The sequence below is a fragment of the Haplochromis burtoni genome, unplaced genomic scaffold (assembly GCF_018398535.1).
Source record: "Haplochromis burtoni strain Fernald_Lab_line unplaced genomic scaffold, NCSU_Asbu1 Contig_17, whole genome shotgun sequence".
Lineage (NCBI taxonomy): Eukaryota > Metazoa > Chordata > Actinopteri > Cichliformes > Cichlidae > Haplochromis > Haplochromis burtoni.
In genome coordinates this window covers 3,126,972-3,151,400 of record NW_024582378.1, presented here as the reverse complement: position 1 = coordinate 3,151,400, position 24,429 = coordinate 3,126,972, and the positions used below count along the sequence as shown (strand labels likewise).

Here is a 24,429-nt window from a genome sequence, read left to right as displayed (position 1 = left end):
GGAGTCGCATGGAGGTGAATATGAATCTGGGGTCTCCAAAATTAGCGACAAGTGTTTTCACCAAAAAAAGCAGCAGTGTCAGGAGCATATGTCCAGTCATGAATATGGACAGTCTATTGGCAGTGAAGGACAGTCAGGCTGTAATATTCGAAATACAAAGAGGTTAAGTAACAAATACAGGCTGAAAGCAACACAACTACCAAAGCCAGAGCAGCGTCTTGCTTTGGCTAGACACATAGAAGCTGGACACATTCAAAGGTATATAAAAGCTACCTGTGTAAGTTACAAGATTACCAGTATGACAGCTGCTGCGAGATCATGTATGCTCTCATTTCGGTTCATATATGTATGTTTAAAAAAAACAAAGGAGTAGAAGCCAGTTGGACCCAAGTGTCCAATGTTCAGATTACAGGCCACACAGTATTTGAGTTGAAATATGACTTTATTCGCAATAAGCAAACCTGCACTCATGGACCTGACAGAGTTGTTACTGTGACAAAAGAGAAGTTCACATGACTGACCAGCCTGCCAAACTGTGAAGCTCTCCATTCTGACAGATAAAGACATTAGTTGTGCCTTGTCACTGTGTTTCACTGCAACAGAACAATTTGCCTTGGCTTAAGGTCTGCAGCTTTTGTCATTTTAGAACGCATGGGCGGGAAAGATGGGAGTAGCTGTCTGACAGCTGTAGACTTTCTGCTAACAGTGGTGCTCCCCTTCAACAAGTTTCTTTTAAGATGAAAGCCCTGCATGCTTTTATCCCACTTCCATGTTTGATATACAGGCAGGGGTTGTGGCTCTGTTCTTGTCTCAAAGTGATGTTGTGTCATTTGATCTTGGCAGATAGGCAGACATCTGAGGCCTGATTGGGTTAAAAAAAACTGTGACAAGCGCAGTTTGACACTGCTAAAATATGTGCTATCCTGCTTTGAAGAGACAATTAACATGGGAGCCAATTGCTGTTGCCTTTTTGTCTTCACGGTCCTGTCACAACAGTGTCCTGACATCTTTTTGTAGTGTAGTGCTCAATTAGCATTACCCTGACTTAAGAAATGGTGTAAAACATCCAGATTCTGTACCAGTCTGTCAGACACCTCTGTTGGTTGGGTTTACAGTTCTATATGATGCAAATCGAAGGCAACGCGGCTTTCTTTTGGCAAAACTTCTGCCAAATCTACTCTTTTGCTCTTCCGAGCCACACAATTAACCTCATGACTTACTGATAAGTTGCTTCCAAATTGGTCCAATGCAGAACTCATTTGGCTCAAGCTATTTGTCCCTGAAGCCAGAGGTAGCTTCTGTGACATGACAGAAAACTAGGGTAAAGTTTAGAACATTGAAACTAAAAAGGAGGACATTTTCTATTCTCCCCATTAATTAGCTCATGCTCACATATCCACCCTCACCTAAAAGTTTCTAAATCTGCGGATTGGCCTCATTAAAAGAGTAGAGCACTGCAGTTGGGTATGTGTGATCAATAGCCCAAACTGAGAGTAGCTCCATGCTGATCACTTGCTAAATCCCACTTCTGATAGGAGTTGTTGTTCGGCACCAGCAGAGCTAACTCAGTTGATTAAATATCCACCTCCCTACCCTCCTTTTTCCTCCCATCTCTGCAGGCCTGAGTGATTGCCTGAGATGTGAAGGGGGGCTAATGGAGGGAGAGGGAGAGGGAGACTGATGGAGGAATAAAGGGAGGGCAGAAAAGGGGAAAGATCAATTGTGGATTTAGCTGAGAGCACAACTTGGCAAGTGCATGCAACCCACGGCAGATAATATGATTATCTTGGGAAGAAAAAAACAAAACAAAGAACCCCACCTTGCTGCATTATGCAAAGGAAGATGTAAGAGGAGTCTTGTCTTCCATGCAGGCTTTAATTCAACAATATTTACTGGGTGCCATGTTTTTTTTTCTTTTTATCTCTGCCAGCAGCTTAAGAAAAATTAATAAATAAATCAGAAACTAATACCATGGTCCAGGGTGTATTATATGTTGGGGATGACAAGAAGCTCACTAATGCAGCGGAATTGTGTATTATTTGTCAGTGGGAGTGAAAAATATGAGGAGCTGGCACATCAATCAAGGATGCCATTTCAACATGGCAGTATTGAACAGTTGGGATTAGCCACCCACTGCGAGGAATAAGCGAGGGACAAACACATGCATTATGGTTTTTCACATTTTTTTTCTTTTAGGGTTCCTGGTTCCTTTGTCCATCCTGTCACTGTGCTTCAAAGTTATTATCAGCTGATGAATAGAAGGATACTTTTTGGTTGTTCGCAGTTTCTCTACATTATCGCTGTGTCCTCTGGTAGACGCAGACAAGGAACAATAATGCAGAAATGTATCAAGTTTGACATTCAGAACTGCCCAGAAAGAAATCAGCAACGGCACAAATACTTATTGGATATAATGCATGTGATTTCATTTTCATTCAGGTTACCTACCAAAGTTATTCCTAACATGTAGTAACACTGAAACATCATTAGGTTAGAAAACCTAATCTGATTTAGATTTGCAGTGAGTGACTGGAAGTCAAATAGGAGCAGTGATTTATTGAAGCATGCAAACATACATATAAACAGACTTTGTACAATTCTAACATGACAACCTTTATTCTTCCACGTAGCCTGGACTCTCTTAGGCAAGCTTTCTTGTAATTTCCAGAAGTAGTCTTTAAGAATCGTTTTCAAAGCTTCTTGAAGGAGATTCAAAGCTCCTCTTTGAGTGCTGCCTGCCTTTTGTTCAGTTCTCTGTCAAAAACATTGCACAACGCTTCGGTAATGTTGTTGTCTTGTCTCTGAGGAGGCCAATCCATGGCTAGTAGTGTTCTATTGTGCGCTTTTACATCCATGTGTGCTTTTAATGCACTGGCAGTATGTTTAGGATCATTGTAATAGACGCTTTCCAGGTGGTATGGGACGGTGAATCAAAATCTGATGCTACTTTTCTGAGTTCATAATCCCACCAGTTTGCACCACTTACTGAAATGCAGCCCCAGACCATGACAGAGCCTTTACTGTATTTTACAGATGGTTGTAGATGCTCAGTGTTGTGCCTCTCTCCCGATGTCTTCTGTACATATTTGAACCAAAACTTTCAAATTTGGATTCATCACTCCGCAAGACCTGTTGCCGCCAACTTTGATTCCAGTTCTTGTGCTATTTGATGCACCTCAGCCCTTTCCCCCCATTTCCCTTCCTTAAGAATGGCTTCTTGACAGCCACCTTTCCACTGAGACCATTTGTGATGATGCTCCAGTGAACAGTAGATGAACCAGCTGAAAGGCCAGATGAATCTCTCAGTTCTTGTGACTCGTCTTTAATGGATTCTTCTTTCCTATTTCTTAAGGACAAGATTTTGAGATGCTGCTAACCTGCTGCAGATAGTTTTTAGATTTGCCTTTTCTTCCTTTGTCCTCCATTTGTCCATTGTTGTCAAATGTTTTAGGAACACACCGCGCGCCATGCTGAGATATCACACTTTGACAGGGATGCCAAAGACGTATTAGCTAAAAACTTGGCATCTCAAACTCTGTTATCATTTTTCATTGGTTCAACTAAAGAAATGTAAACAACTTTTGTAATAGGCTGGCAATAACAAAGCTTCTAAAGATACAATTTAGAGTTGGGTTTTTGATAAGGTGTTATATGTAGGCGCAACACTGGTTCATCCCTTTAGTTGGATGCTTTTTTCTGCTTGAATGATTCATTGTTCATAGGTCAGTGTTGAAAATACTGAAAATGATCAGGTACAATGATGGACTGAAGATAAGTGGAAAAACATCCAAAAGGTGTCCAAAGAAAGTCTTCACCTTCAAAAAGGCTGGAGAACTATTGTTCATTATTGGTGATCTCTGAGATTTGAAGAAATGTGTAATAAACTGAACTTTTTGCAATCGGCACTTAAATTCTAGAGGGTTCACGATTTTTTTCCACTGACACTGGTGACACTGACACTGTAAACCTTCCTGAAATCAAAGTTTGATCTAATCCTTTCCTGCTTTGGCCTTTTGCTTTGACACCTTTTGCCCCCCGCACTGCCGTAGACATTTAGAGTTGCCAAATGTTTTGCTCTTGCTGAGGGTGGGTAGGCAAGAAGAGAATATAGACTTCTGTCTGGACACGTTGTCCCCAACTCGGTCTCAGGCTGTCTCTTTTTCTCTCATGTAAAGGAAATGGAAGCTGCTCACTGGAGATAAGCTGCTTCTTTCCTGTGAATTGCAGCTGCCACTGTCAATATGCAGCGGCGTTTCGGTATCCATTTCTTCGTGTCTTGTCATTGGCAGGAGTGACAGGTAGATTGGATGGAAGACCTGCAAGCTGGGATAGGTCACCAGCTTGGGCTTGTGACGTCTGGAAAGTTGGTGTCAGCCCGCAGGCCATTGGCATTCACACATTCGGCTCAATGTGCATTGAAAATAGGCCTGTGAAGTGAGACAAGGCTGAATGCATATACTTCTTTCCAGGATGCACTGGAAGCGGTCATAGGATGTACGAATGTGCTAGACGTCTGACTGGAAAACACTGGTGGAGCTTTAGCCTTTGCAGCGTATCAGCACAGTATCACAACTGGAACAAATCGACAGCTGCCAACAGGAGACGTTGTGCCAAGATTGAAATGATTAAAAAATCCGCTTGCATGAAATATTCATACAGTACTTGAAATTTCAATTTTTATTGACATATTTTATATATTTTTTTTTAATGCCAATCTTGTTTGTTTTTCATGTTCTTTTTAGTGTTTTCTAGTTACGACTTTCTGCTTTCATTTATAGCTTTTAGGATGTAAAAAACTGAGTTTCAATAAGAGTCTGTATCTTTTTCATTTTTCAGAATGTAAATGTAGGTAAACATATGTTTAAAGATATAATTAGATGCTAAAAGAGCGATTTATCATTTAAATTCCCAGGTACTGTTAAAATTACTGCATAAATGACTTTGTGGCATATTAACAGCGCTCTGTGTAATGGTAGAAAGCAGTTTGACAAATGAGGCCCATTTTATTTAAACAGCACACCTACTAGGCAGCAGCCAATTACCCTTGTGGGCCAGCATGCAGGAATTTGGTCCTCAATATGTTTTGACAGCGCAGTGCTATATCATAGTTAGCCCCGCAGACACACTCGTCAGCCTCATACTTGATCCTGAACACAAAAGCTGTCAGCCAGGTCAGAGGCTCGGGGGGGCTGACATTGTCTGCAAAACACAGCCATATCTTCCAGCAAATGGAATGCGAGTTTGATGCCGTGGTGGTTCATGTGTGGGTGGGAGGGAAGGAGGGTGGCTGTGGAGGCAGGAGGGGGTCCAGAGAGGCTTCTTGTCTGTACTGTGACATTATAAGTCTCACAAAGGCAGGGGTGACAGAATCCACGCTCCAAAAGGATGCAGGGGCCCAGAGAAAATAACACTGTGTAGATAACTCCATGTCTCCAATAGCATTTTTACTAGAAAGAAAAAGCTGAAATTGCCTTCCTAAAAGAACATTTTGTTTATTCTTCTTTGCTTTCAACGCCAGAACCAGATTGAAAATACTGATACTTGGATGTATCCAGTAGCTCAGGGACATGTTAATCCAATTTTTACCTGGTGTGCGATCTGTTTGTGCATCTAATGTGATCTATGTCTGGATATCCTTTCCTCTTTGTGGCTGATTTACAACGGTGGGCATTCAGAACTCACCTAATAAAAATGCTCACCATGTTCAATGTGATTATCAAGACAGCAGCGCATCCAGATCCGCACAGCTACATATTTACACACTAAATTATGTAGTTAAATTATTATGAGGTCCTGGGTATACGTTATATAATATTTAGCAACTGGACACATTTGTTCGTAGAGGAAAGCAGTCGATTAAATTACAGAATACATATTTACAGAATAGAAATTTAACATGAGGTAAAGAAAGTGTTGGCATTTTCAGTCTTGGAAAAAGAGGTGGAAGTGGTGCTTGACTATGTGGAACTGTGGCTCGCGCAAAAAACCAAACCCCTGTTGTTTTCTCAGAACCTCTAAATATAACCACAGTATATGTTTAACCACGATTTCAGAGACGTCCGTCACTTTCAACTTTCACACCCACAACTTCAGAAAATTCTCACCTCAAGCTTTCACTCAAACTCAAACTTCTAAATCTTTTGCCTGTTGGAAAACTGTAAATAAACCTGTCCTGGTGATTGACCTGTAATAACCTCACATATGGAGACCTTTTATTGCAGTTTATAAAAATTGCTACACCCTCAAATGGACTTTGGCTCTACTGGAGCCACAAACCCGTCTGCTTCGTAAGGTATGTGATGCAAACTAGCTGAGGCAGTCCAACTTAAGGTCAGCCAAGGAGACCTACCGCCTGAGGCGGGATGAAGGGAACAAATGTTCACGTGGAAAGCATGTAACTGTTGGGTGCATGTGCACCAATCACCTGCGGGGAAGTAGGGCATTGCCCACTAGCTCTCGTGCAAAGTCAAAGTGACAGATGCATCATGCGCATTTTTATTTGTGCACGCAGGCGCAGGTGTCGTTGTATTTGATTGAGTCAAACTTAGCAAACCTTTACTTTGTGGGCTGGAAACTGGCAGATTTTTTCCCCCAATTTCAGGAGGTGTACATTGTGTAAATGTGCCACCAACTTGCCATGGAAACCATCTTTATTTAGCATAATATCACGCTAACATTTGCTTATTAAAACTGTTATATAGCTGTGGCATTTCTTCCTTGAAGCTTTGTTGAAGCTGGATTTGTGTTGTTTATGTGTAAAAACAAATATTAAGCTTCATCTTGAGTCTGTAAGTGTTTAACTTGTTAAAAAACCCCACATTATAATTATTGCTTTAATTTCAGCTGCATTTTTTTCCTGAATACAGCTGTTTTATTCTAATAACCGACCGTTTCTTTCTTTAATTATTTATTTTACTTCATTGTAATTTTGTTGGACTGCTGACATCGTTGGGTTTTCTGTTTGCTGGCTCATGTTGACACATATTAGCAATTCATGAATCCAGGTGGGAGATATCAGAGCCTGGGAAAAAAAAAAAAAAAAAAATCAGCAACTAAACAAAAAGAAGGAAATTGGATGAAGGCAGGTTCCATCACAGTGTGGATGTTTTTGTTGAAAGGCTGCTTTTTAATCAGGTTTTGGGTTCAACTGCTGTAGATTATGTTGGCCTCTGTGTGCGCGTATGTGTGTGTTTATTCTACAGCTGCTGGCAAACATTAACTACAAACAGCTGTACTGATGACAAAATGGAAACAGCCATTGTCAGCAGAGAAGAAACCAGCAAGACCATTCAGAATGAAAATAACCTGATACGATAACATGAACCATTGTGATGCAGATGGCGTCAACAATACAGTTGCTGACAGATAAATACAGAGAAGGCAAAAATATATTTTTCTGAAATTTTGGAAGGCATTTCCTTTTAAGCTGAGGTGGAACACATAACTTCAGATAACACAAATGTCAAAAGAAAGTGAACAAGTGCTTAGCTTTATGTACTTTATAAATCTGCCATTTTATTACTGCAACTCGGTCTCCTTTTGTTAAACATCAAGCCTATTTTGAAAAAGCCACGAGCCTGTGACTGTGATGAGAAATCAAATCAAATCTAGGTCACATTATGAGACTTTTGCCTTTGGAGTGTACTTTGGTCTGTTGTCTCCGACATTTCATTTTTCTGCCTTTCAAAATGACCTTTACAGTTCTTTATAATGTTTTCCAACAATTTACCCAATATAGGATGATCCTATAAATATATAAAAATATATAAAGACCTTACACTGCAAGGTTTAAAGAGATTTTCAGAAGTATATTGACTGGTGTTATAAAAATCTGTCAATATCAACTGCTAAACCATATAAACAGACTATTTGGAAATAGTCTAACTCTGACAATTTTCCACCTCTGGCATCACTGGAAACCTTTGGAATCTACAGAACCTACAACTGTCACATTAAGGTTGTCCAAATACTTACGGAGCTGCAGTACAATCACACAATTTTTCAAATTTTTCCTCTTTATGATTGGATTTTAAAATAAGATAAGGTACAAACTTGCGGCTAATGATGGCCTCCTTCGTTAGAATAAACCAACATCTCTCAGACCTCACATTGATAGTAATCGGCTACTAAATGGAATTGCAACACTTGGGGATGAACTCCTTTATCTGCATAATTCTTCATGGAACAACAGGGAACAGATCTCACCTGACCATGAAATTCTGCAAGAAAAATGCAACAGTAAGCCTAGAATTAAAGAGTTTGTAGCTGAGATCCCAGGAAAGGTTGACTTTGAAAATGGTCATGGCATTATCCGTCAGTATTGAATGGCCAAAGTAGACAAAGCAATGTGGCACTGTCAGAAATTCTATTTCTGGTGTATTGGTAATTTTACATATACAATGTTACCTGTTATATAAACTCACACTGGATAATATTGTTGAAGATGGTGTGGTCTAACACTCATTATCATTTCACCCATTGTGCAAGCATACTGATAGCAGAGGTAGAACAGGTAAATTAGATAGGATCTCATGACTAACTACATATTATTAACATTGAAGAATAAAACGTTGACACCTTTCATCCTCAATAGTACATGTCATAATTTGCATGGATCACAGGCATGCTGCCAATGTCTACCTTGTGATGCTAATGGCAAGTACATACATATTTAAGGTTGATCTCAAGGCAGCCAATTAATATCTTCATTAGTATGCATACAAGAGTGTGAACGTGCAAAGAAGGATGAGGACGCCATGGCACGTTCCACTTAAGATCTCGTGAATCTTGTATTTATTCCTGAGCACTGGAAATAGAAAGTAGAAGGCACAATGTTAAATCCGATTGCGTTCCCTGCTCTGCATACCGATTTAGCATCTTATCCAAGAGAAAATATAAATTTACGAGTGGTTCCTTAATCAGTGTAAACAACTTACTAGTGGCAACAATTTATAGCATACTGTGTGAAGGATAAACACATCAGCATGCACTGAAGAGAAGCTTTCAGGGATCATCGTAAGCTCAAAAATACAGACGATAAACGCACATCACATTTGTTCATTCAGAGGGTGCAACGTTAAGATGCTTAAAAAGTAATCGAAAGGTGGACTGACATTGATGTTTTGGTGAGGTCAGGTATTTGTTGCAAAAAATCTTATTGTTTATATCTGAAATTGGTCTAAGGTTTGGTAGACCACGCAGGCACCAATGCTGCAACTTGTGCGTTACCCATTACACTCTTGAAACAGGAGAGTAGCTGAAGATGGTTTAATCTTACTGCAAGCGTACAAAAATTGTTACTTTGTGCTAAGAGTCATTAAGGCATTGCTCCAACCCTCCTCCACCCATTGATAAATGTTTGTGCACCCATGGTGACAATGACCTCTGACTGTTCTCGATATGCTTTCTACTGTGTGTGTGAGTGGTTGTTTAAAGTCTTTGAATGTTGAAGAATTCAGACGTAAAGTAACAATCTGCCGGCCAAAACCATGTTATTACTTGTACAAAACTGAAGTAGGGACAGTAGGAATTTTCTTACTAAGGAAACTTAGATGAGAGTTGGTTAAAGGATGTGACAGTCATATCGATGGACAGTGGTGAAGTTGCAACAACTGAATGCTAAAATAATCTTTCTTTTATTGAAAATTAATTCTATTTAATACTTTGTAGTGGCACACGTGTACCCCCACAACTCAATAATCAGTTAAAAAGAGCCCGCGATGCTTTATATCTGTCTGTGCTATATTAAAAAGTTAAATCATAAAAATAACCATGAACTGACTCACTAAAAATACAAGTTCCCAAATAGCTGCTTTAAAATGAATGCTTTTTTTTTCCCTTTATAGACGCGTCTCTTATTCTGTTCAAAGCCTGGCTTCAAGTTTCTAACAAACATCAAAAATGCTAGAAATGCAATATTGAGAAGAACTATACTGCAGCAGTAAATTTAACCCCCTGTTGTTGTTTTTTTCCTCCTCCAAAGTCTGTGCTCAATCTTGCCAAGACATGGAGTAATCCTGTTTTTGGCTTGTGCCTTTCTATGAAAGCCGACATTCAGGAAGTCAGCGCATGCAGACACATGCGTGCTGTCAGCTGGAAGGCGTTCATCAGATTTTGCATCCTTCCGTTATCCTGTCACAAAAGTCTCACAAAATACGGGTCTTTCTTTTTTTGTCTGTCTCCTCCCCATCCCCCACCCCTTTGAATAAAGACACAACAGCAACCTGGCAAGTGGCAACGGCAATTCAGCAGCCTGGCAAAGGACATGAATCACGAGAGGTTTCCAAGACAGCCTTGAGCTGTCAAAGAGTGGAAGCAGTCAGGCTGCTGAGATCTGCCTCCTCATTCGATTAAAGCAGCTGGGAGATATTAAACTGTACAGTAACAGGTCAGATAGGATTGCTGCTACACCGTACTCCCTTTTTCTATTGCTTTTGACTGTGTTTTGTATGCTATTTTTATTTGGTTCAAAGCCCTCACAATGTTTGCTTTATTTTGATAGAAACCGTTTTGCGTGTCGTGTATCTCTTGTTTCCTGCTGCTTCACGCTCTGTTGTAGGTAAATTAAATTTAATAAAATTTGAGATGATGTTTAATTGTGTTAGATACAGTGTGGTGTTGCATGGAATGAGGCGTTTTTGTGGCTTAATATACCACAAGGTTCACTATTAGCGTACCGTGTCAGATGAGAAAATAAATGGAGCCAGCTTGAAGCTTGACACACACCTGTTCCCAGCTGTAACCACACTTGAGCATTTGTTTGCCTGTCACCTACAATGAATTTCAAAGCTGTTATTCTAGCGGTGTCACACTCCTGATAGGATGTGATTTGCACACTTTTTTTAAAAACTTGACATGTGACCCAGTCAAGCAGAAAACATCTTAACAAAGTTCCCCTCCACCTTTCTTTGACTTTGAGATCTTTGTTCTACCTTTTTTTTTGTATTTTAAACTATTCAGTGCTCGCTGTGTGCGGTGCCGTCAAAAATAGTCCCTGTGTGACACATTATATGGGAAAATTGACAAATGTGAAAGCACAGAAAGAACCTGTCTGCTTAATCTTACTGCTGGACAGAAAAAAAACGCTTCCTTATTTAAGAATCTCTCATTTCTGTGTGTTCTTTTTTCACGCCTCACATGTCCTTCTCTTTTCTCATTTCTGTTAATGATTGCAAGCATCGGTGTCACTAATGGGATGCTTGGTTTCTTTTTTGGTAAGTGGCTGAGTGAACAAACTGTCCCTCTGTATGTTGCACTTGTGCACCTGCTCGCCTGTTAGGTGACTAAACTGCATCTATCAGCCATGATCAGGAGTTAGGACTGCCTGTGGCTAATCTGAAGGTTGCTGGTTTGACGTCCAGCTTCTCTAGTAAACATAGCAAAGGGTCCTTGGACATCACAAGTTGCACATAGTACATCCATTGTAATGGTCACTAAGAAAAAATGCTTTACTACTGTGACAAGCAACTGTATGGTTTCCTATTGTACAAAGACATGGAGAGGATTAAAAATTGAGCGCAGTGGGAATGGTTATCTTTCTCTAGGTGTTAGGCCTATGATGGACTGGAGATCTGTTTAGGATGCACCGTGCCTCTACGCCATCACATTTGGGATAGGCTTCAGTCCAACCGAGATCCCGAATTAAATGATGATAATGGATGGATGGATTGGAATATCTTTGAGTCCAATTTCCTCCTGTTAAAGCCAGCAACCAGTTGAAAAATATACATTCTTCTCCGGTGACTTGTGGCTGCCAGGACATTACTGACCAGTCTCTGCCTGTGAGACCGAGTCTAAAATGAAAGCAGGAAAAATCATCTTTTTGTAGACACTGAGGCACTGAATGATCAAAAATCTTTTTTTACAGTAATTGTTTCAGCACCAAATAGCCTTCCTTTAAAAAATAATTTGATATTTTGCTGGAGGGTTATAGAATCTTTTGACTCACTCTAACCCATTAACCCAATTGAAATAAAACTTTCACAGAAAACTTCACTTTGTTTCCCATCCTGCATTACTATCTGCGCACCAAGTAGTAAGTTCACCTTATGTGGCTTCTTTAATCGAGAATTTAGAATTAAATGTCTGGTTATTTCTCAAAAACTGTAAAGTTATCGAGACGAGAGTGCTTGTCCTATCATGAAAAAATGTACTTTTAAAGAAAAGCAACTTGTACTTTATTTTTTTCCCCTCGACCTTAAGTTGAGTAGTAACGTACATGAGAGCAGAGATCATAAAAAAGATGTGGTGCAGAGTTATCTCTCAGCATTTCTCTAACAAGACTGTTGAGTATCAGTTACATCCTCACATCAAGGTTTGAAAGCTTTCTGTTTTAAGACAGTTTGACAGCTGTGTAGTTACATTTATTTAGTTTTGCCTAATGTGGTTCATTTTTATTGAACAGCACGGTGGCACAGTGGTTAGCACTGTTGCCGCACAGCAAGAAGGTCCTGAGTTCAATTCCACCATCAGGCCGGGGTCTTTCTGTGTGGAGTTTGCATGTTCTCCCCGTGTTTGCGTGGGTTCTCTCCGGGTACTCCGGCTTCCTCCCACCGTCCAAAGACATGCAACTTGTGGGGATAGGTTAATTGGATAATCCAAATTGCCACTAGGTGTGAATGTGCGAGTGAATGGAGTGCGAATGGTTGTCTGTCCCTGTGTGTTGGCCCTGCGACAGACTGGCGACCTGTCCAGGGTGTACCCCGCCTCTCGCCCTATGACAGCTGGGATAGGCTCCAGCGCCCCCCGCGACCCTGAAAAGGATAAGCGGAAGCGAATGATGGATGGATGAAACAGTTCCATTGAGTTTCTATGTGTGAAAACGGAGAGCAGTAAACATTTTAATAGCACATTCAGTAGATAGAAACTGTAGAACAGTAAACAAATTACTGTGTAAAATGTTTCTAGAACCATTAAAGAACACGTCAGATGACTCTAGCTTAAAGGGAGTGTGGTTCTGTTCACGTTCATGCTTTTACTCCACTGGCAGTTTTTGGTATCCAATCCAAATCAAGTTTGGATTCAGTACACCATCAGATCTATCGCCAATGATTTTCAGTCCAGTTCTTGTATAATTAAGCGTGCCTCAGCCTTTTTTCCATGTTCCCCTTTCTTAAAAATGGCTTCATGATAGCCACCATCACAGGTCCTTTGTCATAGCTTTGCTGAATTTCTGTTACCTGCTTTTTAGGGAAATGAGTTTCACATACTGTTAATTTTTTTCTTTTTCTTTTTCCTCCACTTGTCTAATTTCCTCAAAACTTTTAAAAACTGTACATCCATGCTCTCGGCTAATAGCTCTTTGGGAATCTCCTTGTTGGTGCACCCCCCCCCACCCCAAAAAAAAAAAAACACAAAACCAACACAAACAAAAAACAAACAAACAAACAAACAAACAAACAAACAAACAAAAATTATGTATATAATTTGTAAAGTAAACATCATCTGAGCAAGAACAAGGAACAGTTCCTTGATGATAAAACTGCTTAATTTAACTGATTTACCAACAACAGTTTGGGTTCTAGCTATCCAATAATATTGAAATCAACGAGCGTTGGCTTCATCTAGACCTACAGACTGTTGTTTGAGGAGAGGGATTTTGGGCTTTTGTAAGGTTGGTGACGAGGGCAGCACAAGCCAGTTTTTATTCAGGCTGAAGACGATGCCACGAATGGACGAGAGTGAAGCTATTATCGGGCTGTGATCGTGGAAGTGCTCTGGCTTTGAAATTCATGTGTAGTGTTGACATGAGTCATTCATGTCAACACTACACATGAATAAATATCAAAGTTCCAAAGTTACTGTGTTTGTCTGCTTGGCATTCTTCTGTGTGCTTTATATACATATGAGAGCTGGTATCAGTATAAGCTGAACAGAGTGAAGAATACTTGTTTGTACTACTGAACTCTTTCAAGTTGTGAGCTCAGTTGTATTTTGCCCTTGCCTTTCAAGGCACGCTGTTAAAATCTTATGAAATATTTGTATTGTTTTTTTAAACCCCTACTGTTCAGATCATATTTTGACCTATGAGTGCTGCCATTACTCAAAGCACTCTGGATCGATACGATAATCTGGTTACACTCCAGAGCTATTATTATTTCTAATGTTCCAGAGTATATAAAGTAAGAAAAGCACAGTGCACAGCTTTTGATTGTAGTGCACTGTCTGTAGGGAACCAAAGAACTGATATAGTTATGGTCGAGTATGAAGACAACGTCCAACAGAGCTGCAACTGAGTTCATGGCAGTTCTTTCCTGATGCATGAAGTCAACTTTAAGAGCTTGCTAATGCTAATGGTTATAAGCAGCAACTAAAATCACATGTGCCTCAAACCTTCTCCAAAAAGAATTGAAATGCCTTTGTGTAGCAAGTGAATATCCAAAGAAATGTAAATGACAGTACATATTAGATGCCCCTGTACAGCAGTAGGGCATAAACTGTACACTAAGGCAGTTGCTGCCTGTGAAAGCAAAGCACTGATCAGTACCCAGATCATTGAGGAAGTGTGTTCAGTGTTTTCTGACTAAGGCGCATGCAGTTACCTAAAAAGATATACAGTACATACTGATAATTGTGGCCCATGAAACTGACTTGATAAAAAGATAAAAGAGCAACATAAATACTGCTAGTTAGAATACATTTAATGATCTGATCAATGCACCGACTAGAGTTTCGGACAGATTTGAATGAAAATTGCACACAATGATCACCTTTTGAGTCTTTAACCAAAATGTACTCAAGGTCAGATTTCAATATTAGTCAGATTTTAGTAAAATTCGATGAATTTGTGCTCGATGTGTCTGTTTAGAAGATTTCTTGACTTCTTGAGTTTTGTGCTTCACGCATTGCAGCAACCTGCGGACTGTGATGGATCATGAGCCCGAGAAGCTACTACGTCACCGACGTTCTGGCTTCCAGATCTTTATAAACTAACATATTTTCAGGGTTCCTTTTAAAGTTTAGTCTTAACACACTCGAGCATTGCCTTAATTGTGCTTTTGGCTCGCTGTGTTTTGTATGAATAACAAATACACAACAGGGCCTGAATTGTAACTGGGCTTTGTTAGCAGTGGGGAAAGCTGTGTTTTAAGTCTATCGCTCTTTAATTAACACAGTGGTCCTTTGAGTAGTTAGAGCGATCGTCTTTACTTTGCCTGCTTATATCTATTCTCTCCAAAACCATCTGTTCTTTGAAAACTGTTATGCAGTAACCTTTGGGAATGTAACAGGCCAGTATTATAACTGCGGTATTTGAATCTTAAGCGGATTTTAGAGGATCAAGCAGTCACAAGTGTTTTGACTGCATAAATCATAATTACTGACTGCAACAAATGAAAATAATTAGACTTATAGCGGTTTGGTAAATATTCTAATAAGCAGATTCAGTGACATCGGAAGAATTTTTTCATTGAAAATGTGGGATTTTACTGGAAACCTGGTGGGTAAAAATGAAGTAAATTGATTAGTGGATTTTGATCACTGAATAAGGAAAACACATAGGTTCATTACAGTACAACCTTATTTCCTTAATCAACGTTGCCTTGTCTGATTAATTATAACTCACTAAACTAAACAAAGTAACTAAACTAAACAACATAAAGAAAAATGATCAGTCAGTTTATAAAAAAAAGGTAAGAACAGGAAGGCTCTGGCATTAAAAGCTCTAGTGAGGTTTTTTTCCTGATGGCCAACTTCAGAGGTAAGAGGTAACCTTGAATATTAATGTGAAATCATGGCTTTAATTACACCCATACCTGTCAGCAAATTCCCTTCTCTCTCTTGAATACGAGTCAAGCTGGTCAGGAGTGCGAACAAAGGAAGTCTGCCTTAGTCACATGAACCAGCCGAGTATGAGCTGTTCTGCACAGCCCCTCTCAAACATTCACAGTAATTACCTTCCCATGATTTTTGCTTTGTGATTCTTGTCTTGTCAATATTGCAGCTGGAATCCATTATTTAATATTTTCTCTCCCTGTTCTCTTTTTCTCCTCTCCTTTAGGTGAGTGTCAGTCAACAACGTGTGGATTATTTCATTATGTGAACTCCTGCTGTGTCCTTCTGCGTTGCCTTTTCCTTGCACGTCGTTGTATGATTCTGCCATCAGGTTTGGGAAAAAAGAAACCCTTCGACTGTTTCACTGTGATTTTGATCAAAGAGAAAATGTAGGGCGTCCAAGAAGACGGGCTTCCTCCAGCAGACCTAGATCCTACTGCTAGTGGCTTGAGCCATATGCACATAAAAGTAAATGGCTTCTGTGACCAAGGGCCTTCTTTTTTTGGGTGTTTACTGTCTTGGCTTGACTTGATCTTTCTGGACTCCATTGGCTCCCTGGGAATAAAAAGGCTACTGCATTTAGGAAACCTTTGTCTTTTTTGGGAGTACTTGTTATTCAGCTCTCAAGATTCTAGTGCTTACTGCATGCGGGCTGATTACTGATTACTGTTGACTTGAAATAGAAAGTAATCACTTGCTGTGTCGTCTTTTCTTAGCAAGTCCTCACATTATTCCTGATGATGTTTAAGTGTTTATGTTTTGTTGGTTTTGCATCTTTCTGGAGTGTGTTTGCAAGGCAATCTTTGACCTTCTTCAAACTATTTTCATAAGAAGTGGCAGGTTCATTGTAAGCATCTCGACACTGCTGTGACAAAGCCGTGCTTACCCTTTGAAGTAAGGGTTAAAGCGACATATTGAATTTCAATTACAGGAAAAAATGAATGGGACTGTGGAGTTAGCAGTGTTGTATTTGCAAAGTGCTGACAGATGCTGGAAAGAGAAAAGACATTCCCACATTTTGACTTCTTTTCACTGGCTCCCTGTTGAATTCAGCATCAAATTTAAAACCATTCTCCTTACATACATGGTCTGAAATAGTTTAGCCCCATCTTATCTTGTCATAGTACCATATCACCCCAATAAAGCACTTCACTCTCAGACTGCAGGCTTACTTTTGGTTCCTAGGATATTTAAAAGTAGAAAGGGAGGCAAGTCTTCAGCTTTCAGGCTCCTCTTCTGGAACCAGCTCCCAGTTTGGGTTCAGGAGACGGACATCCTCTTTAAGTTTTATGATTAAACGTAAAACTTTCCTTAAATAAAATTGAATTGATTTGAGTTGAATGCTCTCGCTGTGCTTGCCTGAGTTCTCTCTGGTTACTCCGACTTCCTCTTGCTGTCCAAATAGATCATTCAAATTCAGAAAAAGGTGTGGATGTGAGTATAAATGGTTGTCTGTCTCTATAGAAATGCTAACTTTGCCTTTCTACCATTGGCAGCAAAGCTAGTCGCCATGAATTGGAAAACAGTTGAGAAAACTGATGAATTGATTGAAAACATTAATCTAATAATAAAAGCAACAGCAATGGGACTTTGCTTTTTTATTTCATGTGATCTAATTTTAATGTAAGTGCATCAAAAAGTAGTAAAACAAAGATATCACATAATGTAGTGGTTACTCCTTGTTGGATCAGACTACTGTCCAGTTTAAAACAGCTAAAAATACTTTTTTGGCTCTACTTCAATTATGTTTGTAAGTATGGTACAAAGCATTAATTAGGTTAGCATCACTGCAGTCAAAAGAAGTTTGAAATTTCCACATGCAATAATTTATATTTGGTGACATGACTCTTTTCTGTAAAAGCAGTAGCAAGGCCACTTTACGGAATACCATTAACAACAGCAAGTATGAAATTCATGCAAATAGATACACAATGAAGGGAGGAATTACAGTGCAGGTGGGTTGCAAAGTGGTTTACAGATGGGGAGGAAATGTGGGCAGGCTGAAGATGTCAGGGTGGTAGAACGGACTCAGGCGCAGACTGAGGGAGCACGGTTCAACAATACTTTATTAATCACTCAGGTGCGCTATGTACACGTGAGGGGGGGACACCAGGGTCCCGGGGATCAATAGGCTGGGGAAACACACTTCTTCACACTTGCTCCGCTCCTTGTCCAAACAATCCTCACACAAGCAGCACACTCACGGGGTCCAGGAGTCAAACACGGGCAGGTCCAGATAAACCTATAAACATAGACGAGGGTAAGTCGGAGGTAAGTACGGGAACAACAGATTCCCGATGAAGCCAGGCAATACTGACGGGAGTTACTCAATATTCCAGCGACGAGTAGCTCAGAGCCCCTGCCTTAAGAAGAGCTGCAAATCACCGGAGATCAGCTGCAGGTGTGTGGGCCAAGGGCGGGAGCCCAATCAGAGCTCCGCCCAGGCAGATGGGTAGGAGAGAGAGAGAGAAAGGGAGCAAGGCGAGGGGAGTGGAGAGAGAGTAACATAACAAACACTTGTGGCCACACTGGGCTGGCTGGGGAGGCACAGGGACCATGACAGAAGAAGCTTAAAAAGCATGCCCTTATGATATAGCCAGATGAACGTGTAGCTGTATTTCAAATTCTGATTTCAAATGTCTTTGCAGTCAGTTGATCTGCCAGAACTGCGGCTGAGTTTGACTTTGTGGCCGGCCTGAAATAGTGCTGTGCTTGATGGTGCACGTTTGTGCACAAAATAACAACATAAAGTTTTGTTCAATATTTAGAAGTGGGATCTGCATTTATGTCTTTAGTTACTGAAATCAAACAGCAACACTAGAAAATTACTGAGATCCATACTTCCTCTACCTGTATTCATGCAACAGGTAAACGTATTGGTTGACCTTGCTAGTTAATAAAGAAAATGGCAGAACAGGATTAAAATTATTATTAAATTGATTCTAATGGCCCCGTATTTAAAGATAAGTAATATAGATAAAGTGAACCACAGTTAATTTGTAGCATAAAAACTATTGAAAAAAGACTTATATTTGACGAGGGATGCTGAAAGTGTTCAAGCTAACCATAAAGCCTGTTAATTTTGATGGCTGGAGGATTTGCCATGAGACCCCTGGCAAATTAACATTTATAAAACTATACACCTTAATATTGTGGGGTTTAATGAATATTGCAGCCTCTAGGAGCTGCTAGTCGAGACTAAAATTGTCGTGTAATTGCTTTTAAATCTCAGACATTTGCTGTCGGAAAATGTAATCTAGACAGGGAAGCTTCCGAAAGAAGCCACTGTGAAATATTGATAGCAGGATTTGCAGAAGCAATTATGGAACAATATAATGTGATGTCTTGGCATAATCTGTTTTTTTCCCCCCTACTCTGCCCTAGTGGTTAAGACCAGTCTCACCAGCAATATTGACTTGCATTTGCATACACACACGTGCGCACAATTCAGTGGTCATTAAAAGCTAACGTCACCAGGGGCAAATCCTTGGCAGCACCTGCCAAAGCCATTATCTGCCACCCTGTCCTAGACAAACGCTTTGGCATACATCTGAGTAATTAGGCCAGATTATTGGCAACCTTCCTTGGCCTTACCCCATTATCAAGACCACTAATTACCAGCAGTGTTCTCTCTCTCGGTGTGGTGCAGGCACGAGCGGCTCAAGGGAGAAAGCGAGAGGAATGGAAGGAATACAAAAATGGACGGAGCTGGACAGGCCAAGGTGTGGGATTTCGTGAGGGTTAGCCACAGTGAGAACTGCGGCGACTCAATGGCGCCTTCAGTATAAGAGACCAGCGTGTTATGTGTGTTAGTATATCTGACGACCCTATGGGAAATATTTTGTAAGGGGAAGCAGTTTCAAAGTGTCATCAGCCGAGAGATTGAAGTCTTTTCGAGGCGTAATGGGAGCTGATGACTCGTGTTGGTGAGGCGCTGGTGAGTGTTGCTTTCAGCAGAGTGGAAAATCATGCCCGCTGAGCAATTGCAGCTTTAATGGAGAATGGCACACAAACAAGGCACATATGGACATTTGCGTGCACACTCAGATGGACGCTCCTCCTCTACCCTCCCGTGAATGAGCACACACAGAGGAGCACATGCATACACACTAGAAGCGTTCATATTTGCAACCATTTCGTCTCACAGGACGTTGGTGCAGTAAATGTATTTACACAGTTTGAGACATTCTCATATAAAAATATATATAAAAAAAAACAACGAATGTATGCAGTGCTTTTTGACTATGGACTGACTAGAAACTGTGTGATCTGTGGTTCTTTTTCATGTGCTTAGTTTGTATTTAAGCATAATTATTTTTATGGTTTTAATTCTTTTGGTACTCTTTCTTAGTTCTCTTGCATAATTTTCAGTAGCTACTGACCAGTGAATATCTCTTTTCCTTACTCATCCTGTACAGTATTTATCTCTTAATACTGCTTCATCCCCTGTCTTTGCTTCCTAGCCAAAGCACTCTTACATGCACACACACATATACTCAGGTTCGTTTTTATCCACTCCGTACACCTGTCTCGACCCTGCTGAAAAACTAAAGGTTAGTAAAGGTCTGTGAGATATTCCAAAGTGGAGAAAACCTGCATACTAAGAGCGTGGTCAGTGGAGATATTGCCTCAGACCTCAGTTCCAGCTGAAATTACCATCACCAAAGGTCAGATATCAGAGATACTTTTTTCTGAGGCACCGAGGGGCTAAATCACACCCATTCGCTGTGGCATACAAGGAAATCACAGTTGTTATGTGGTTATGTGGCACTCAGAGCTACTTTGGAGAGAATTTTTTTCAGGTTATATTAAGAACTCACTGAATTATGAACTGGATTATAAAGTTTATTGGAGGTCTTTTCCTTCCTGTATTCTCTTTGTCGCCTCCACCATCACCCCCTTTTCTTTCCTCTTCCTATTTTCACTGCATGAATCCTGGCCCTCCTATGCAGCAGACTAAGCACTGCATGAAGCCTGGAAAGAATGGAAATCAAGGCTTATTAATTCTCCCTGGTGGCCGAAATAGTCCTGGCCATGTCAGAGGACTTTGGAAAGCACAGTGAGAGAAGGCAAATGCTTGTCTGTGGGCGATTTCATAGCAAGCATGTTTAGAGAGGTTTATTTGAACTCTGGAGGGTTTATTCCTTTAATTTGTTTCATTTGGGCATGAGAGACCAATGCCATTTGAAACAAATAACCACACAGAGACTGCTGGAAATGCAGACCTCACTTCTCCTCCAAGCAGACTGGGCTTGGTTAAAAGGGAGAATGTAATCGGTTCAGGAACAGGAAACAGCCCCAAACAGATGCTTTTATTGGTCTAAAGAGACGGATGTGATCAGAGGAGCCAAAATAAAACCAGCACAGCGAAGCAAATTTTTCCACAGTGGAACCGAAATCATGACAAGGTTTGGGCAAAACAAAAACAAAGCCTCTAGGTGAAGAAGTCATTGCACTGTAATAATACTCACTGTAAGATTTTACTTGTAGAATTTGGGCCAGGAAAACATTTAGGTTGGTAACTGAAAATCAAACATGTATATTTGTGGAAATTACCGCTTGGGAAGGTTTTCTTCTATAGTTTTCTACCTTTCAAGGCAGGGATTGAATTATCAAAAAAGTTGGTGATGGATCTCCCAAGACATGTTTACTATTTGAAGTACTGCGGAAAAGCCTGCAGTCTCCCCTCATTTCTTTATATTTTACTATGAAAGTGGGAAAAAGGTGCAGAAATACATTGAAACATGCACAAACATACACGGAAATATCGTATATAAGATGAAAACAGAGTTTGTACAGTTCTAATGAACTTAAAAGTCAATACTTCAGCCTATTCTGTGTTTCCCATCCTAAAGAATGGCTTCTTGACACCAACCTTTCCACTGAGACCATCTCTGATGAGGCTTCATTGAACAAAGGACGGATCAACGGAAGGGTCAGATACATCTCTTGGGTCTTGTATCCGGTCTTTGCCTGATCTTTTCTATTTCTTAAGGACATGACTTTCAAATATAGTTGATCTGCTGTAGATAGTTTTTTTTTTTAAGCCTACCAATTCTTTTGCCCTTTACTTTTCCTCAATTGTTTTAAGGACACACTGCACGCCATGCCGAGATATTCCAAGTTTTCCTCTTTGGAATCAACCTATTTGTGCAAAAATACTTTTTATGCCAAACTCTGATATCTTTGATATTTTTCATATAATCAACTAAAGAAATTAGAACGAACGATTTGTTTATATAACGGGCAGCTAGTAGCAAAGTGTTAAGTACCTTGAAAGATTCATAGGTCAGCATTAAGTGACTTAAACACAACAGACACTAAACACATGCTAACTGAGAAAATTCAGTTTGCAAGTTCTGAAAAAAAGACTTCTTCTTCTGTTTGTTTGTTTGTTTGTTTTTTGCATTTAACATATTTTAACCAGATCTGGAAAGACAGAAAAATAAACCTTCGTAATGAATCCAGATTCCTGCCATCCTAGAACACTCATAGAGATATTACAGTGGATCATGGGGGAACCTCTGATATTTACATTTTTGCGTGTACGTTTTCACAAATCTCTCAAATGATTGCCTTTGGACTGGACTCCAAAATCTTTGTTTACATCCAGCTTTGGTCTGTTGGTCTTCTAATAAAAAAAAGCCTGGACAGATCATCCCGAAATGATTACTTCCATTCCGATGTGCTGGAAATACATCAGAATAATTTATTTTTCGACCATGCTGCCACCCGCCCCAAACACACAAAAAGGAATCTTGTTAACAATTAATTGCTGAGAGCACTGGCACAGACCAATTAAAGCACTGTTTACATGTGATTGAGTTGTCTATAAGGCAATGCATTTAGATGTCATGTTAGTAAATGATGTGAACAACTTAATCACTGTTTTCTTAATCTCGCTGTTGCTAATAGTCATTTCGCTCACCTAGTGTGTTCACTGCAGTTCAGCTGGGTGAACGCTGTCACGTTATCGGTGTGTAACCTGCATCTCTCAAAGTTTCACTTTCATTTAAAATCCCTATGTGAGCTTTTCCTTTTCATGCTTTACGGGCTACATGCAAAATCATATGTGATTATGTTGATGTGCTTTTGTATCTGTGTCCCGCGCCTTCATTTGTTCTGACAATAAAAAGCATAGCCGATGAAGAGCTCCTCTTCATAAGGACTCCACACTCGAGAAAAGTTTGGTGCTGAAAAGTTCAAGAAATGCCGACCCTTTCATCTTCAGTGAGAGCCATGTGTCAAATTGGGAGCCCCCGCTGTGGTTTGAAACCTTTGTCCACTGGAGGAGATTGAAAAATGCCCGGGCAGGCCGGATCTAATACTTGGTTGCATCTGCCATTCCCTTTAAAAACGACCTCATGGTGCAGCGACAAAAAGGCATTTTAATAGGCCTCAGATGAATTATCTATAACTATGACTGAATAAATCTTTAATCGCTGTAATGAACTTTAGAGTATGGATTCAAAAAGCCATTTAGCTGATAAATGACCCATAGAGGGCTCTGATACAAGGATAAATCAAAAGAGGCTGGGGTCTTCAGTTCTTTTTTTTTTTACTAAAGACCAGCTGATTTAAATAATTGACTTTGGAGTACAGCAGCCCAGAACACGCCTGCTGATAAGCAAGAAGAAAAAAGCTTGTTGTATTTGAATCGCTAGAAAACACTGATTGAATTTCTCATCTCGGTTTAAAGCACCCTTGCATCTCATGGGAACACATCTGTCTCCCTCTGTCTTGTTCTTTGACTTAAGCTGTAGTACGTGGGCTGCCGGATCTTCCCGTTGAGCCACGGATAAGCACAAAATGTGACTTGGCGCCGACCCTTCTCCCCTTTAAAGACTCGCGCGCTGCTCGTTCTGCTTAGCTTCTCAAAATGACAGCGTAAGGTCAAGCACTTCATCTATTTCTTTTGCTTGGCCAAACTCTGGCCAGATCATGTCATGTGTAATACCCCTGGTCATTAATTGCTAGCATATCCCACAATGCCTTCAATGTGCACAAGAAAATACGAGTCCCTCTTATTTCTGCCTGTGTCAGCAGTACTGCTTGTGTGTGTGTGTGTCTGTGTGTGCATGCTTGTGTGTATGTCATGTTTAGAGCTATGCTCATATTTCAGGTGGGTTCAGTGAGATTGTCTTTTTTGCCTTTATATATTATGTATGTCACTGTGATTTATAGGTTGACAAAAGCCGCATCTATTCACAGGCCGGCATTGCTGCTCTTGTTTTGAAGGGGAACTGGCCGGTGGGCCTGCTTCCCGAGCTGGATTAGTTGGTGATTTTGCAGAGCTGCAATATGCCAGCAAATGAGCCACAAAATAGGAGCAGGACTACATGAGTAGTAGAACCACTGGGGCCGGTAGTGACCGCTCCCCTCCGTTGGTCGCGCGTGCTTTTGTTTCACTTACACGTTTCATTCACAGCAGTGCTGCCTCAGAGTCCATAAAGGACATGCCGGTCAATAATTAAAGCATTCTAATCAAAGATTTCAAAACATCACAAGTCTCTTTGTGCTGGCCTACTTACCTGAAATAGCTTCGCTTTGTATTTATATGTTCCGAATATCTCTGAACATCTCTGGAGCTGTAAACAAACAACAAAGTATGAAATATGAAGCAGATTTCTGGCCCTCGCTCAGACACACCATACATCA

At 40.3% G+C, this 24,429-nt stretch overlaps 1 protein-coding gene across 7 annotated transcripts in view; it reads left to right on the top strand.

The window, feature by feature from the left end:
• cadm1a (cell adhesion molecule 1a) overlaps positions 1-24,429 on the top strand; it is a 467,380-nt gene that overhangs the window by 201,023 nt on the left and 241,928 nt on the right. For 4 of the 7 annotated variants that reach the window (XM_042218278.1, XM_042218280.1, XM_042218279.1 and 1 more), the window contains exon 2: positions 15,998-16,102. The exons of the other annotated variants lie outside the window; for them this stretch is intronic. In XM_042218278.1, coding sequence (XP_042074212.1) covers positions 15,998-16,102 — 105 coding nt within the window. The remainder of the gene's footprint in view (positions 1-15,997; positions 16,103-24,429) is intronic. 7 annotated transcript variants of the gene reach the window in all.